Raw genomic sequence first — 13,841 nt, forward strand, 5'->3', positions numbered from 1 at the left:
AAGCTTACCATTAACAGTCATGACTTCATGATACGATCGATAGTAAAACGAATCAGATATATCAAGAGAGAGTCGAGTCCCTCAACTATCAGATACCAAATACTCAGTTAATACTCAATTAAAAACAGAAGACAATATTTTCTTAACGGACTTTTATTATTTATTTGTATTGCAGAAAATGTTTGAATAGAGATGGCCAAACTTTCACGACGTGCCTCGTCGTCTGCAGCAACGCCCGCCAGAGCAACAACATCAACTACTGCAAGTACAGGAGCAACATCAGTCAATCCAAGTCATGCCACAGGCGCCACGCAGCAACAAGAGGAGCAGCATCAGCAGCAGGAGCAACATCAGCGACAGGAGCAACATCAGCCACAGGGAGAAAGTCAGCAACATACAAAGCAGCAGCAGCCACATCAACAGTTGCAGCAACAGCAGCAGCAACGCATTGCCCGTCGAGCCGCCAGCAACAGCAACATTAACAGCAGCAACAACAGACCCCAAGCAGCGGCACTCATTGACACGAGTCCTGATGTCCTCCATGAGAATCCACCGCCATCACCGACACCGGCGGCGCTTTCCAACCACAGCAGCAGCAACAACAGCTACCACAGCAACACTGCCACGCCCACAGCACCCGCCCACGCCCACGTCACGGCCACGCCCTACATGCCGCTGCTGCCTCCGGGTGAGCGGAATCTGACGGAGGCGGAAAATGCGGCGGAGCGGGCCAGGATTCGGGAGGAGTTCTTTGCCACCTATGACGTGATGACGGGCGTCAGGATCGCGGCCACTTTGGGCGGCTTCTTCGGCCTGATGGTCTTCTTGATCGTCTGGAAGAGTCGCAGCAGCAGCAACGAGACGCTGAAGGTCCTCAAGGATCCCAAAATGGCGGCAGTGGCGGCGGTTTGCATGCAGGAGGAGGAGGAGCGCGAGATCCACGACGCCATCGTGGCCACGGGGATGTCCATTTATCCGGATGAATACGATGCGATGGTCTACCGACGGCAGCGGATGCTCTCGCTGGGCAATGTGAGTGCTCCACCATTGCTTAATCGGGGATATCGCTGCGGATCGATGGGTAAGACTTTCAAAGGGGATCCAAGCTTGCTAACTTAGTTAAAACACTTTACATCCTTTTTCTAGGTGGCGTTGGCGTGGGTGTTCCCGTGGGCTATAGCTATCTGCTGGAGCCGCCGCGTCGCTTCTCCTACTCCTCAATGTCCGGCGGAGGAGGACCCGGTTCCGGTCACGTGGGACGCCGCAAGAGTGGCTCGGAGTCGTCGCGCATCTTCAGCAACTATCCGATGGGCGGCAGCTTTGGCACCGACGACTATTTCGTGGAGACGGAGGACGAACTGGAGGCGGAGGAGTACATGCAGCCAGGTGTCACGGATGGGCGGGATGATCACCAGCACCAGAGGACGGACTCTACGCGCAGCAAGCCGGGATTTCTGTCCGTACCGATGGCGGTGAGTGAAAGTGGAGTGGCTTGGCCTCTCCAAAATCCAGGAACTATCCCTTAATGAATCCATCTTTTATCGCAACAGGGTCAGGACTCGCGTCGGAGCAGTGCCATGACCTGCTGCAGCACGGATAGCTCCTACCTGGAGCGGCGCACCTCCGCCTACATGGCCGGTTGCATGGGCAACCTGCCGACTACGCTGCAGAGGAAGCTATCGACTGCCTCGCGGACATCAAGCATCGAGAACTGGGACTACTACTACCCGGACATCCAGGTGATCCAGCCGACGCCCAAAGCCTCGCCCTGTCCCTCGGAGCGCAGTGTCCACGAGGGATCGGGAACGGGTTCCGCATCCGGTAACGGATCAAGGACCTCCAATCTAAGTGCTACGAACATCAAGCGAAAGCACAGCATCGTGTCCTACGATCCGGATAGTGCGCAGGCTGGCCGGAAGCAGCAGATCCACTCGATCAGTGCGGACACCGTGGACGTCTATCCGTACAACCAGGAGAGCACCGTGGATCTGGCCTTGGCCCTGCCACTGCCCAAGCCAGTGCAGTCGGCCCCGCCCACCAGTGCCCACCAGGCGTTCCACTTCTGCGACTCGCCCTCCGAAGAGCTGCGTCTGGGTGTCCGGCGGAAGCTTACCCTGGTGGAGCTGCAGCGCAACGAGAGCAACAACAACAGCTTTCCGTACACAGCGAATGCAGCTGCTCCGGTTGGAGTAGCAGGCACGGCAGCCAGTTCCAGTAGCATCAGTGTGGACAGCACTCCGGTTAGTCTGGAGCGGTTAAATGGAGCCGGTAGCGCTGGAAGCGCCAGCTTGGCCACCATTTCCGTATCCAACAAAATACCGGCTGCGCTGATGGGCAATAGCAATCCAGAGAAGCGAGCGCCATTGGCTTCTTTAAGTTCCTTTAAGATCTCCTCGCTGGAGTGTCCCGATTCCGAGCTGCGTTCCCTGGACGAGGACTCGGTTTTTGGGCTGGAGAGTCCGGCGGACACGGACGATGATATGCAGCAGCTGAGCAGCGACAGCGAGGAGCAGGAGGCGGCCGCCCAGGCTCAGGCTCAGGCCCAGGCCGCTTCGATGGCTGGTGGGCAGACGAAGGCTAATCCTCTGCTGCTTGGCATGCCCGTAAAGCGGATGAGTCTGAGTGCGGTGTCCTCGGGGGGCTTGACAGGTGCAGCCTTGACTGGGGGCGGTGGCGGTGGTGGTGCTCGGCCACGAAGACCGCTGCTCCAAAGACATCGCACCATCAGCGTCACCTCCAGCGATCGGGTGGCTCTCATCAATCAGCCCCTGCAGCTGCAACAGTTCCACATGGGCTTGCCCATCCAATCAGAGGCGCCACCGCTGGAAACCCACTTTGGGGCAGTGGTGAGTCAGAGTCCTCCCAGGCGGGGACCTCTCCTGCAGCAGTACAGTGATCCGCAGACGACGACGACGACCACAACGACCACCACCACGGAGGAGGACACCTGTTCCACGCTGAACACGGAGCTGGGATTGGTAGAGGCCTCGGGAGCAGCACTTGGAGTTGGTGGTGGTGGTGGTGGAGAGTCCGCCACGCACACGCAGTACAGCAGTCTCAACACGGTGATCAGCATGGGTCGGTCCACGCCCAGTCCCATTCCCATTTCCGTTCCCGTTCTGACCACCCGGATGGACAATAATGCCACCGCCTCACAAGCCACACAGCAGCCAGCTCAACTGCCAACGAATGCCATCCGGCTGGTACACGATCCCTGCCCCTCGTCTGTGTCCGACTCGGTGATAGCCACCCGGCAGCAAAGCATCTGCATGCCCGCTTCCCTTAAGGATCTAATCCTGCGTAAGGGATCGGCTCCAGCCTCAGCTTCCACAAGCGTTATCAGCCGGAGTGCCGCCAACCTGAGCTGTGAGAGTGGAGCCACTGCAGCAACCACAACGACTGCGACGCCCGCCGTCATGCTTGAGCTTCCCCTAATCAGGCTGCCCAATGAGGAGGATGACGAGCATCAGTTGGAGCACCATGCCCACATGGAGCGGGACAGCGGTGAGAAGCGCGATCCCAGCCTGCCCGGTACTTCCCGGAAATGGTCCAAGGAGACACTCTTCTAGCCCAGCTGGTTTCCACTGCTCCAACAAAGGCAGTTCCCTGGGCCGGGCCACTATTTAAGAGCTTAGAAACTGACTTTGAGCGCATGGTAATGGGATCTACAGTGAAAACTCCCCATCATGGAGTTTATGATTAGCTTCCAAAATTCTATAGCCGAAAACATTGTTCACTATGTTCACTATAAAAATGTAAAGCAGATAACACAACCAACTTATGAGAACATATACTACTTTTGGAAAAGACTACAAAGTACTATCTTCCGTTGATCTCTCTTTCCGAAGATCAGTGTCATAAGTACTACAATCTAAAGAGTTTAAAAAATGTACTTGAGAAGAACAGAGTTTTAAAAATATTCTCACTCAGGGGAGTTTTCACTGTAATTCCGGTAGTAACATGGTCCGGCAACCAACTTCCTGGGTTGCTCGGGACCCGGAACTATAAAACACGAGTATTGACGAGTATTTAGGCATAGATAAGGAGGATTAGATTAAGCGCATTTAGTCAAAACATAAGTTTGGCATAAGGAGTTACAGTAGTATATGCCTACTAATCATGAAGAGAGTAATGAACAGCAACATGAACAACAACGTATTCGTACTTAGAGACTGTTGTCTATTATTGTTAATAGAACTCTAAAAGTTAAGTAGTGATACTCGGATTTATTTTTCACACTTTATCTATAAAGCAAAAGTGCAGGCGTACAAATGTATATATTTGTATGCAGCCCTATACTGAGGAGAAGGTTTATATATTTCTATAGGTATATCGCCAGCCGCCAGAATACATATATCGATCGGTCTTTCTATCTCTATCCCTCACTCTCTCCCTATTACGGAATGAAAACTCTTCTAGTGTCTTAAACAGCAGCCAAATACTTAAAGTATTGTAATTTAGAAATTTTATAGATTGCACAACAACTCCGAATCAAGTCGAATCGATCGAGATCGAGTTATCCTTGCAACAGATGTACTCTGACAGAAGACCTTAGGACCTCAAAAGGTCCCCCCGAAGATGCCTAAATGTCTTTTACGCGTAGCTAGACAAAAGTTGCAGACTTTCTAGGAACATTTTCGCATTTCCCGCTCCTGCCTGTTCGAACACGAATTGTTGGAAAATAAAATAGAGTTGTTGTCAGCATATAGAGTTACAAAGCGAATATAAAAATTGAAAACAAAAAAAAAAAAACAAACAGAACATATATGTAAACAATTTCCTAACTCATCCCACCTACGCATCTCTATTTTTCTATGAAAAGCTAAAGCCAAGGAAAGGAATACAGTCGAAACGGGAAATAAATCAAACAACTTGTATTATTCAAATCAAAATACATAAATAGTGGTCGATACGCAAGATAGTATGATAATAGAGCTGCATTTTGAGGTGCCCCAGCCCCCTAGAGATTTTCTCACAAGCCTGAGCCTCAGCCTGAGCCTGATTTGTACCTTTCCTATGCATAAGTATATATTTATATACACCACACATGTATAAATCGAGCCCTATTTGAATATTTTTTAATACTAGTAAGTATTTTGTACGACGAGATCAACTCGAAAGGCGCCTAAGAAATGCAAATGGTATATCAAAAGTAAACCCCCCAAAAACAAAACAAAACATTTAATTGTTGGTTATATGCTGAAGAACGTAAGAGTAAATGAAAATTCGAAAATATTGTAATTGTAGCGTTGATTTGTTTCAAATGAGCAAAAATATACATAAACTAATTACGTAGATAAATATACATACCTATATTTAATGAAACCAATGAGCAAACCTAACTTGTGTAAGTCAAAGAGTAGCGGAACCAATTGTTAAACCTAAGCATAATAAATCTGTAATAAAACTGAGCTGTTGTATTAAATGAACAATAACAATGTTGAAGACAAAGTTTGGATATCAACGCCAATGCGTAGAGCATTCAGTTTGAGAACTTCTAATACGAGTACTTAGTGTTTTTACTAGAAAAGTCTCCTTTCTCCCCCTAACCCCCCTTTCGTTGCGATGTTTTCTTTTATACTTTTGTACTAACACCCATTCCTCTCTTAGTCTGACCTAAATTCCATAATGTTTATGAAGTCGATGTCTATATGTACCTCTAGCTAAACTCAAAGCATAATTGATCAAATTGGTAAACGAAAGCAATTCGAAATTAAAACAAATATGTGTACTCCTAACGCGCAAAAACAGAATTAAATATGCAAGGTTACTTTAAAGAATGGATTAAAATTTTTAAAAAGTATGAGCTATTAAAGAACAAACTTAGTTAAATGTTATATATATGAAAAACAAAGAAAATTGATGTACATGTTAGCGATATTAATGAGAAATGTGACAAGTGAAAAATAAACCAGAAGAAAATACATATACACAAGTTGCAGAGAGACAGTCGCTTCTATTTTGGGATTATCAATTTGTTAGTCCTAAATGGGATACATTAATCTAAGGTGGCGGGGATGTACCCACTTTAGTATCTGTACTTGGTGGAGTAGTCTTTTGGCGAGACGACCAGACCCCGGCCCTTGCGGGCACCTCTGTACACCGTTTCCACGATATCGATCATCTCCTGCTTATCCTCCAGGGGCCAGTTGATCTTGTTGTTGTTGCCCGTGCCCAAATCGATCATGATGTGTTTGTTGCGGAAGAAGAACATCACCGTGCAGGGATCGTACAACTCGTACATCTTGTTGAAGTCCGGCACCTCGGTGATGTCCACCAAATAGATGACCGCGAAGTTCTTCACCTTTTCGGCGATGCTGTACATCACCTCGTCCATTTTCATGCAGGCAGGGTCCCAATCGTGTCCGAAGCGTATAACCTGGAGGAGCATCCATGTTAGTTACTCATGTCCGATGAATGACCAAGTGGTGCTCCACTGGTGCAGAGGCTCTTTCACACGCCTCTGATTACTCACAACCACACGGTCCTCCTCGGAGAGAATGGCCTGGTCCACCTGCCAGCCATTGTGCAAATGCGGGAGCATATACGACATCTTGGCGAATTATTTTACTTGAAGTTGGCGGAGAAAAATTAAAACATAAACAAACTCTTAAAAGTTAGGGGTGAACAAACGTCGATATATTTTACTTTACTAGCTATCGATACATTATCGATGCTTGCTGCCAGTGTGAACGGGTGCAAGTTCCAAACGGATTTTCAAAAATAGATCCACATATGTTCAAATCATTTAATAAATCCAAATCTGTAAGTGTGAGAACATTTTGCAATAAAAATATAATTACATCAATTTTTCTATATTTGTTAATGCTTAAAATGGAATGGGGTTATACCATAATTAATCTACCAAACAATAAAAGAAGCTGTAATTGGCTGTGGTGACTTGCAAATATAGAAACAAGATTTCAGGCAATTTGCACCATTCAATCCAATCATATCATTTTTGGTATAAATGTTATCGCAGTGCTCAATATTATTTAGATTGTTTGGCTCTCCCTTCCGCCACAGATCCGAAGAAACCGGTTGTCCATTCGAAAATCAAATATGATCTCCTTGCTTCGCCAAGTCAGGGCCAGCTGTCCAAAAGATGCCCATTATTTTGAAAAAGGTATTGATATATCTCATTCAATTCCTCTAAGTTCATAAAAGCGACTAAATCGGCTTCCATTTGTCGACAAGATTCGAAAGCATCATACCAATTCTTTTTAATTTTGCTTTCAATGAAGAAATAATTTGATCCGGTTTTGATGAATGGAAACCGGGAACACCTAAAGTAGCACACAGAAACACACAATTAGCACTGAGAACAAGTTTTCGGTAAACACAATATAAATCCCACCTTCAATAACATTAGGCGTTATTTTATAGGCCGCAGAGAGGAAAATTATTCCCAAAAATGAAATGAGTCCAGAATATTTCAGAAACATATTGAAATGCTACGACTGCCTTTCAATACAAAGCTTTTATACCATTTTGACGGCAACAAAATCTGTGAAGTGATAAGTTAATTAATTTCAAGCGTTGTTTAAGAAATATTCCTGTGTGACCATATCTAGAGATAAGGATTCTGTTTCCGACTAATTGTTTTGACAGCATGTACATGGTTGTGTAATAAGATAGGTGTTCCTGGAAACAAAGTCATTTCAAAAGAAAGTCTCAGAATCGATATATTTTTTGTTGTTTGTATGCTGCCAGTGTGAACGTATGCAAGTTTTTAACGTCTTTTCAAAACAGATTCTTTAAACCATTTTAGGTCATTAAACCATGTAGATATCAACATCGATTTAAATTTATAAAGCAAATCTGATTGAAAATTAAAACAAATACAAATACAACAAAGAAATTATTTTAAATATTTTTATTTCAACTATATATTTTTACAAGTATGTGTTTAAAGGTCTCAAAAATCTACCAGATTATAAATGATGCTGTTTTTGGCTGGGGTGACTTGCATATATAGAGGCGAGCTACATTACATTGATAATCATTAAGTCCACCCACTCCTTTGTTAATCCACAAATGATCACAGTGCTCCTTTCCCTTTTGATTATTAGGCTCTCCCTTGTGCCATAAGTTCGATGCCACTGGTTTTCCAGTCGAAAGCCACACATGTTTACCCTGCTTGGCTAAGTCCGTACCGGAGGCCCAATAAGAATTTTCGATTTTCCTGTCAATAAGGTACTGAGATATCAGCTTTAATTCCTCTAGGCTTTCGTATGCGATTAGGTCTGCATCCATTAGTCGACAAGATTCGTAGGCAGCATACCAGTTCTTTTGGATTTTACGTTCAATAAAGTAATAATTTGATCCGATCTTGACGAATGGATCCTTGCTTATATTCAGGTACCCGGGAACGCCTTATTGGAATACACAAAAAACAATTAACGGAAATACTTTTGGGAACACAATCTCACCATCAATAACGTTCGGTGTTATTTGGTATGCCGCAGACACGGAAAGTATTGCCAATAAGGCACTCAGTCTAGTATAACTCGCGATCATTTTGGAAAAACTACAAATGCGCTTGTTCAACTTTTCTCTTTTATACTAAATTCTTTGCAAAATATCACGAAGAAATGTCAAGAGATAAGAATTGATAGAATTAAGTGGCTACAGGAAAAGCCTTTGTAAACTATACGCTTTAGCGTTGACAATAGATTACTATTAACAATCGTAACTATATGATATCATTGATGGGCAATCAAATCAGATATAGTAAATAAACTGATTAATTAAGCTTTTTGTTTCCCTCGGTGTACAGTTCTTTTCAATCTTACTCGCTTGTGTGAAATGGTGGAAAAGACAAACTTAGTGGAGTTCAATTATAGGTCCCGGAAAGAGTATCTATTGATTCTCCTCATTATTTTTACATGAAAGTTGAACACGAATAATGGCCAAAGTATGCTATGGCTGTTAGCTATAGCCTTGTATATAGGCAAATATTAATTTGTTTTATTATAATAAAAGGGTGCGATGTTTTCAGAACTAATTTACCAGACAATAAAGGATGCTGTCTTTGGCTGGGGTGCCTTGCAAACATAGTAAAAGAATTTTGCGCATACATCGTCATTCAGTCCAAAAGCATGTGTTACGTAAATATTATCGCAGTGTTCATTATTTTCGTAGTTGTTAGGCTCTCCTTTACGCCATAAATTCGAAGGCCCGGGCTGTCCGTTTGAAAACCAAACGTGTTTATCTTGCACGGCGAAGTCAGTGCCAGCAGTCCAAAAAGGCCTCACCGGATTCATAGCTGAAAGGTGTTTCCATATTATCTCCATTTCCTCTAAGCTTTCAAACGCGATTAAATCAGCTTCCATTTGTCGACATGATTCGAATGCAGCATGCCAATTCTCTGGAAGTTTGTTTTGAATAAAGTAATAGCCAGTTCCGATCTTGATGAATGGCTCGGTAGTTATATTCAGGAAACTAGGAACACCTAATTTGAGTACACACAAATTAACTTAAACACTAAATTAATATTTTAGAAATACCATCAATAACATTTGGCGTTATTTTGTAGGCCGCACAAAGGGAAAGCACTCCCATGAAGGCACTTAGTCCAACCAACTTCAAAATCATTTTTGCCTTATAATAAATTCATTTGAGGGTAACAACCTTTTTATAGAGGTTTCTGGACAACAAAATAATAATTTTTAAGCGATAAGATAAGAAATATTATTTTTATTAATAATTATCAGTTCAAGATTTTCTGCTTCAAACTATCTATGTGTTTCAACACCCTAACTTTCTCCTCATTATTTACACATGCAAGTTGACCAACGAATTGGAGGAGGCAGAAAACCATGATTTTTTACTTACAAGGAAAAGAAACATAAGTTTTCTAAAATTCATCAAGTTCTTAACGACTTTTACAAATTTTAATTTATTTTATTATGATAAAAAAAGAGGCAGGTTTTCAGAACTAATTTACCAAACAATAAAGGAGGCTGTCTTTGGCTGGGGTGCCTTGCAAATATAGTAAAACAATTTCGAGCATACTTCGTCATTCAGTCCAAAACCATCGGTAATGAAAATAGTATCGCAATGTTCATTATTTTTATAGTTGTTGGGCTCTCCTTTACGCCATAAATTCGAAGGAACGGGCTGTCCGTTTGAAAACCAAACGTGTTTTCCTTGCTCGGCCAAGTCAGTGCCAGCAGTCCAAAAAGCCTTCACCGGTTTTATGGCTGAAAGGTGTTTCCATACCAGATCCAATTCCTCTAAGCTTTCGAACGCGACTAAATCAGCTTCCATTTGTCGACAAGATTCTATTGCACCATGCCAATTCTTTTCAAGATTAGTTTGAATAAAGTAATAGCCAGTTCCGATCTTGGTGAATGGCGCTGTAGTTATATTTAGGAAACTTGGGATACCTAATTGAAATATTCACAAGGTAAAGTAAAAATATAAAAGCACTTCTTAAACAAAATTAAAGACCTACCATCAATAACAGAAGGAGTTATTTTGTAGGACGCTGAAAGGGAAACTACTCCAAAAAAGGCAGCAAGACCAACCAACTTCAAAATCATTTTCGCCAGATTGTAAAGACTTCTGAAAAAACAGCTTTTTATATGATTTTCTCGAAAAAAGAAGAAGAATTACTTGAAAAAGATAAGATATGTGATTATCACACCATGTTTTATGAACATTTTTATCTATGTATTATCATCTTATCTCCTGAAATGGAATTAGGTCAATCCTTATCGCAAATGTCGTTATTATAGCCGTTATTCGCAAATTTGAGGGGATATTATGATCTTTGAAAAGTATGTAACAGGCAGGATCAGGATCAGATAGTCAATGTCCGTCTGACTGTTCGAAAGCTGTGCCGTAATAGCTAGAGATTTAAGATTGGACATGTAAATTCCACTGCAAAAAAGAGTTGGTAGGTGTACAACAAATCAAATTTTATGAAAAACCATTCTTTATATTGTGTTGAATTATGTTTTTATTAGCCATTAAGTACTAAGTAGCGTCCTTATCAGTTCAAGTATTTCTGCTTAAAGCTATCGATGTGTTCCAGCACCCTAACCGTCATCTCGTTGATGTATTCGTCCCGACCCTGGTCGGTAAACGGATCGGGAGCACTTCGTCGAGAGACATAATGATTGGGCAGGTTGACCTTGTGGCGACCGATGGACTTGATGATCAGCCACAGGATGTAGAAGCTGAACCACACGGTGAAGTACAATGGGATGTACCATAGCTTGCGGCCAATGTAGAAGTAACTGTACTTCTTGACACGTGGTTCTGGCGGCGGAGGAGGAGGTGGTGGTGGTTCCGTGGGTGGTGGTGGAGGCGGCGGTGGTGGCGGCGGAGGAGGAGGCGGCGGTGGGTGGTGCACGTGATGGTGATGGTGGGGATGGTCATCGTAAATCACATCTGGATAGGAGTCATCCGGATACGAGGGATGGTAGTCAAAGTGACTCGGATAGTGATCGTGGTGGTGGTCATGATCGTGCACATGATCGTGGTCTGGCGCATGGTCATGGTCGTGATCCTCCGGCTTGGGAGCCGCCGATTCTGGGTGAGATTCTAGCCAACCAGGTGGTGGTGTGGCATACTCCATATTGGGATCGTACTTGTGATCGTCATCGGGCTGCGAACCATCGTTGTGGAGTGCTGGAAGAACGCCAGCGGCATCATCTCCACCTCCGCCTGTATTGCTGTCTCCTCCATCTCCACCTCCACCGCCTCCACCCATGTCCATGCCATCTGCAGGAGCGGCACCACCGGCATCCTTGCCCTCCTGATCCTTCGTAGGAATGTTGTCCATGGCACTAGCCGGCAGGACACCAATCGTATCATCATTGCCGGGATCATCATCTGCCGGAGGAGATGCACTCGCCATACTGGCCGCCGTATCCTTGTCACCATTTCCATTGGCCAGTGGACCCGGGTACTTGTAACCCGGGAATGAAGGATAGGAGTATCCCGTGTTGCTCAGCCCTCCAGATGCGGGTGGCAAGTAACTTGTTACCGTATCTGATGGCAAGGCTGCCTTGGGATCCTGCGAGGGCGATGGGTACTTGGTGTTCAACGGCGGAAAGGAGTAGGCATCGCTGGGGGCCACATAGGAGTTCACCGAATTTGAGCCGGCAGCCACCTTGCCATCCTGTCCATGGGAATGATCGTGACTATGGTCGTGGCTGTGATCGTGGTTGTGATCGTGGTTGTGTCCCTTGAAGAGACCAGCGGCTGTTCCCTCGCCAGGAGCGAAGCGATCGCTGAATCCTAAGAATCAAAGTAAAATTGTATTATTATTTGAAGAACATGGATAAGACAACCGGACTTGTGATGATGCAAAATGATGCAAAAACATCTATATTTACAAAGTTAGATCGTTTTATAACCAATCATTAAAGAATGTGTAACCTTATCTTTGAAAATTTCTAGTTTGAATTACATTACACCACATTATTTTCGTGACAATGATACCTTTTATGTAGCTGGGCCTCGAAGCCTGATAGCGAGATGGATTTCGTGATGATGGGGAGTAGTATGAAGGACTACCTTGAGGATAGATACGTGTCTTTGTGGGTCGGGAGTTGTACTGTGGCTTGCCGCCCCTCAGCAACGGAGTTATCAGTTGACCAAAGGGATACCCAGTCCTATAATCCACGGCGCGTCCTGTGGAGGCTCCTTCTAGAACAGGATCCGGCTGCTCCTCTGATACAGGGGCAGGTTCAGGATCTGGAGCAGGATCACTGGCTTTCCCCGTATCTGATGCAACCAGAGGGGTGACAAACACCGGGGTGTTGGTTGTTCCCTCGGGTTGATGGTTGTACGGGATGGGTGGAAGAGTTGTCGTAGATGTGGAAGTAATCGCTGGAGGTCCAGTGGTGGATACCACATTATCACTGGAGTTGAAGCTGCGTAGGCAAGGATTGTCTAAAAACACGTTCGAAAATCCCCAAGCACTAGTAACTTACATTTTCGGGAATATCAAATCCGTATTGAGGGCCTTAAATATGCGCGGTCCCTGATCATTTCCGGCTCCAGTTCCACTGACCAACACCTGAGAATAGGCTTCAATCCGGACACATCCAAATATAAAACTGAAGTACACCAGCAGCGCCCATCTGGCGCTTTCTAATCGCATTGTAGGATTTCCTTTTCTTTATCTAGTTTCACCTCAGGACACTTTGGTAAATATATTTTCTTATCCACACTATATCACTGAATATCCTTTGGGGGCTACACTTTCCTCATATCCGCCGGAGCTCGGAAATAATACCACCGTACCGCGTCGCGTGAAATTGTCGAATACGAGGCAGTACTTGGATGACCATTGGTTTTATTAGACTCCGCTCAGCCGAGTTCGTGATTTCGTTTTTTCATGACCCAGATTCCGGGCAAAAGGTGCTACTAGAAGTGATCTATATACCATCGATCTGAACGGGCAGAACAGCACTTTCATTTCGACGACTTCGGAGGTGCTAATTATTTGTTACTCCACATTTCTGATGGCATCTTCCGTTATGTGCTCCCGGCTGCCTGGGATCTGTATATCTGAAGTATGGACTGTAACTACACTTCTAATCCGTGCCCACACGATGGTCTTCTTATGTGGTTCGGGGCGTGTGGCTCCAATTTTGCAACTAATTAGGAACATTTTTGGATAGTCAAGACATGTGAGCTAAGTATGCTTATTGATGAGCGTATGATTCAAAAATAGGAACCCGTTTACATTTATGAAAAATAAAAGCTTTTGAAATACCACAAACCCGCCATTATTATTATACCCATAAATACATATAAGTTAATAATTTAATATAGTAGCTTTATATTGAAAACCGCTTTTAAATAATATATGAATGAAA

The 13,841-nt window shown here is 44.3% G+C and overlaps 4 protein-coding genes across 5 annotated transcripts in view; 1 reads left to right on the plus strand and 3 right to left on the minus strand.

The window, feature by feature from the left end:
* The window catches only part of LOC108019067 (serine-rich adhesin for platelets), a 52,129-nt gene extending 48,214 nt beyond the window's left edge, over positions 1-3,915 (plus strand). Inside the window, exons 3-5 of the mRNA XM_017086712.4 lie at positions 176-1,081; positions 1,147-1,472; positions 1,551-3,915. Of these exons, the coding sequence (XP_016942201.3) occupies positions 193-1,081; positions 1,147-1,472; positions 1,551-3,569 (3,234 nt within the window). The 5' untranslated portion in view covers positions 176-192 and the 3' untranslated portion in view covers positions 3,570-3,915. The remainder of the gene's footprint in view (positions 1-175; positions 1,082-1,146; positions 1,473-1,550) is intronic.
* Positions 3,916-5,936: 2,021 nt separating this feature from the next.
* Dim1 (thioredoxin-like protein Dim1) lies at positions 5,937-6,644 on the minus strand. Its single transcript, XM_017086763.4, has 2 exons — positions 6,476-6,644; positions 5,937-6,379 (listed from the first exon to the last, which is right to left on the minus strand). Exons 1-2 carry the CDS (start codon positions 6,551-6,553, stop codon positions 6,029-6,031), a joined length of 429 nt encoding a protein of 142 aa, XP_016942252.1. The 5' UTR covers positions 6,554-6,644; the 3' UTR covers positions 5,937-6,028.
* Positions 6,645-7,861: 1,217 nt separating this feature from the next.
* On the minus strand, positions 7,862-8,591 carry LOC108011049 (C-type lectin 37Da-like). The gene is made up of 2 exons (XM_017076112.4): positions 8,433-8,591; positions 7,862-8,375 (listed from the first exon to the last, which is right to left on the minus strand). Exons 1-2 carry the CDS (start codon positions 8,518-8,520, stop codon positions 7,927-7,929), a joined length of 537 nt encoding a protein of 178 aa, XP_016931601.2. The 5' UTR covers positions 8,521-8,591; the 3' UTR covers positions 7,862-7,926.
* Positions 8,592-10,970: 2,379 nt separating this feature from the next.
* LOC108011822 (uncharacterized) lies at positions 10,971-13,674 on the minus strand. 2 transcript variants are annotated; one of them, XM_017077068.4, is made up of 3 exons: positions 12,951-13,674; positions 12,532-12,890; positions 10,971-12,252 (listed from the first exon to the last, which is right to left on the minus strand). In XM_017077068.4, exons 1-3 carry the CDS (start codon positions 13,118-13,120, stop codon positions 11,000-11,002), a joined length of 1,782 nt encoding a protein of 593 aa, XP_016932557.3. In that variant the 5' UTR covers positions 13,121-13,674; the 3' UTR covers positions 10,971-10,999. The 2 variants fall into 2 exon arrangements, with proteins under 2 accessions (XP_016932557.3, XP_016932550.3); XM_017077061.4 differs by having other exon boundaries at positions 12,457-12,890; positions 12,951-13,668.
* Positions 13,675-13,841: the final 167 nt, after the last annotated feature.

The sequence above is a fragment of the Drosophila suzukii genome, chromosome 2L (assembly GCF_043229965.1).
Source record: "Drosophila suzukii chromosome 2L, CBGP_Dsuzu_IsoJpt1.0, whole genome shotgun sequence".
NCBI lineage: Eukaryota > Metazoa > Arthropoda > Insecta > Diptera > Drosophilidae > Drosophila > Drosophila suzukii.

Bases quoted from the DNA above. Each gene is read 5' to 3' on its own strand.
- Dim1 (XM_017086763.4), bottom strand. From the start codon at position 6,553: ATGTCGTATATGCTCCCGCATTTGCACAATGGCTGGCAGGTGGACCAG. The intron at 6,380-6,475 runs GTGAGTAATCAG...ATGCTCCTCCAG, and splicing joins CCGAGGAGGACCGTGTGGTT to GTTATACGCTTCGGACACGA.
- LOC108011049 (XM_017076112.4), bottom strand. From the start codon at position 8,520: ATGATCGCGAGTTATACTAGACTGAGTGCCTTATTGGCAATACTTTCC. The intron at 8,376-8,432 runs GTGAGATTGTGT...TATTCCAATAAG, and splicing joins AACACCGAACGTTATTGATG to GCGTTCCCGGGTACCTGAAT.
- LOC108011822 (XM_017077061.4), bottom strand. From the start codon at position 13,120: ATGCGATTAGAAAGCGCCAGATGGGCGCTGCTGGTGTACTTCAGTTTT. The intron at 12,891-12,950 runs GTAAGTTACTAG...TTGCCTACGCAG, and splicing joins GATTTGATATTCCCGAAAAT to CTTCAACTCCAGTGATAATG. The intron at 12,253-12,456 runs GTATCATTGTCA...TTTGATTCTTAG, and splicing joins GAGGCCCAGCTACATAAAAG to GATTCAGCGATCGCTTCGCT.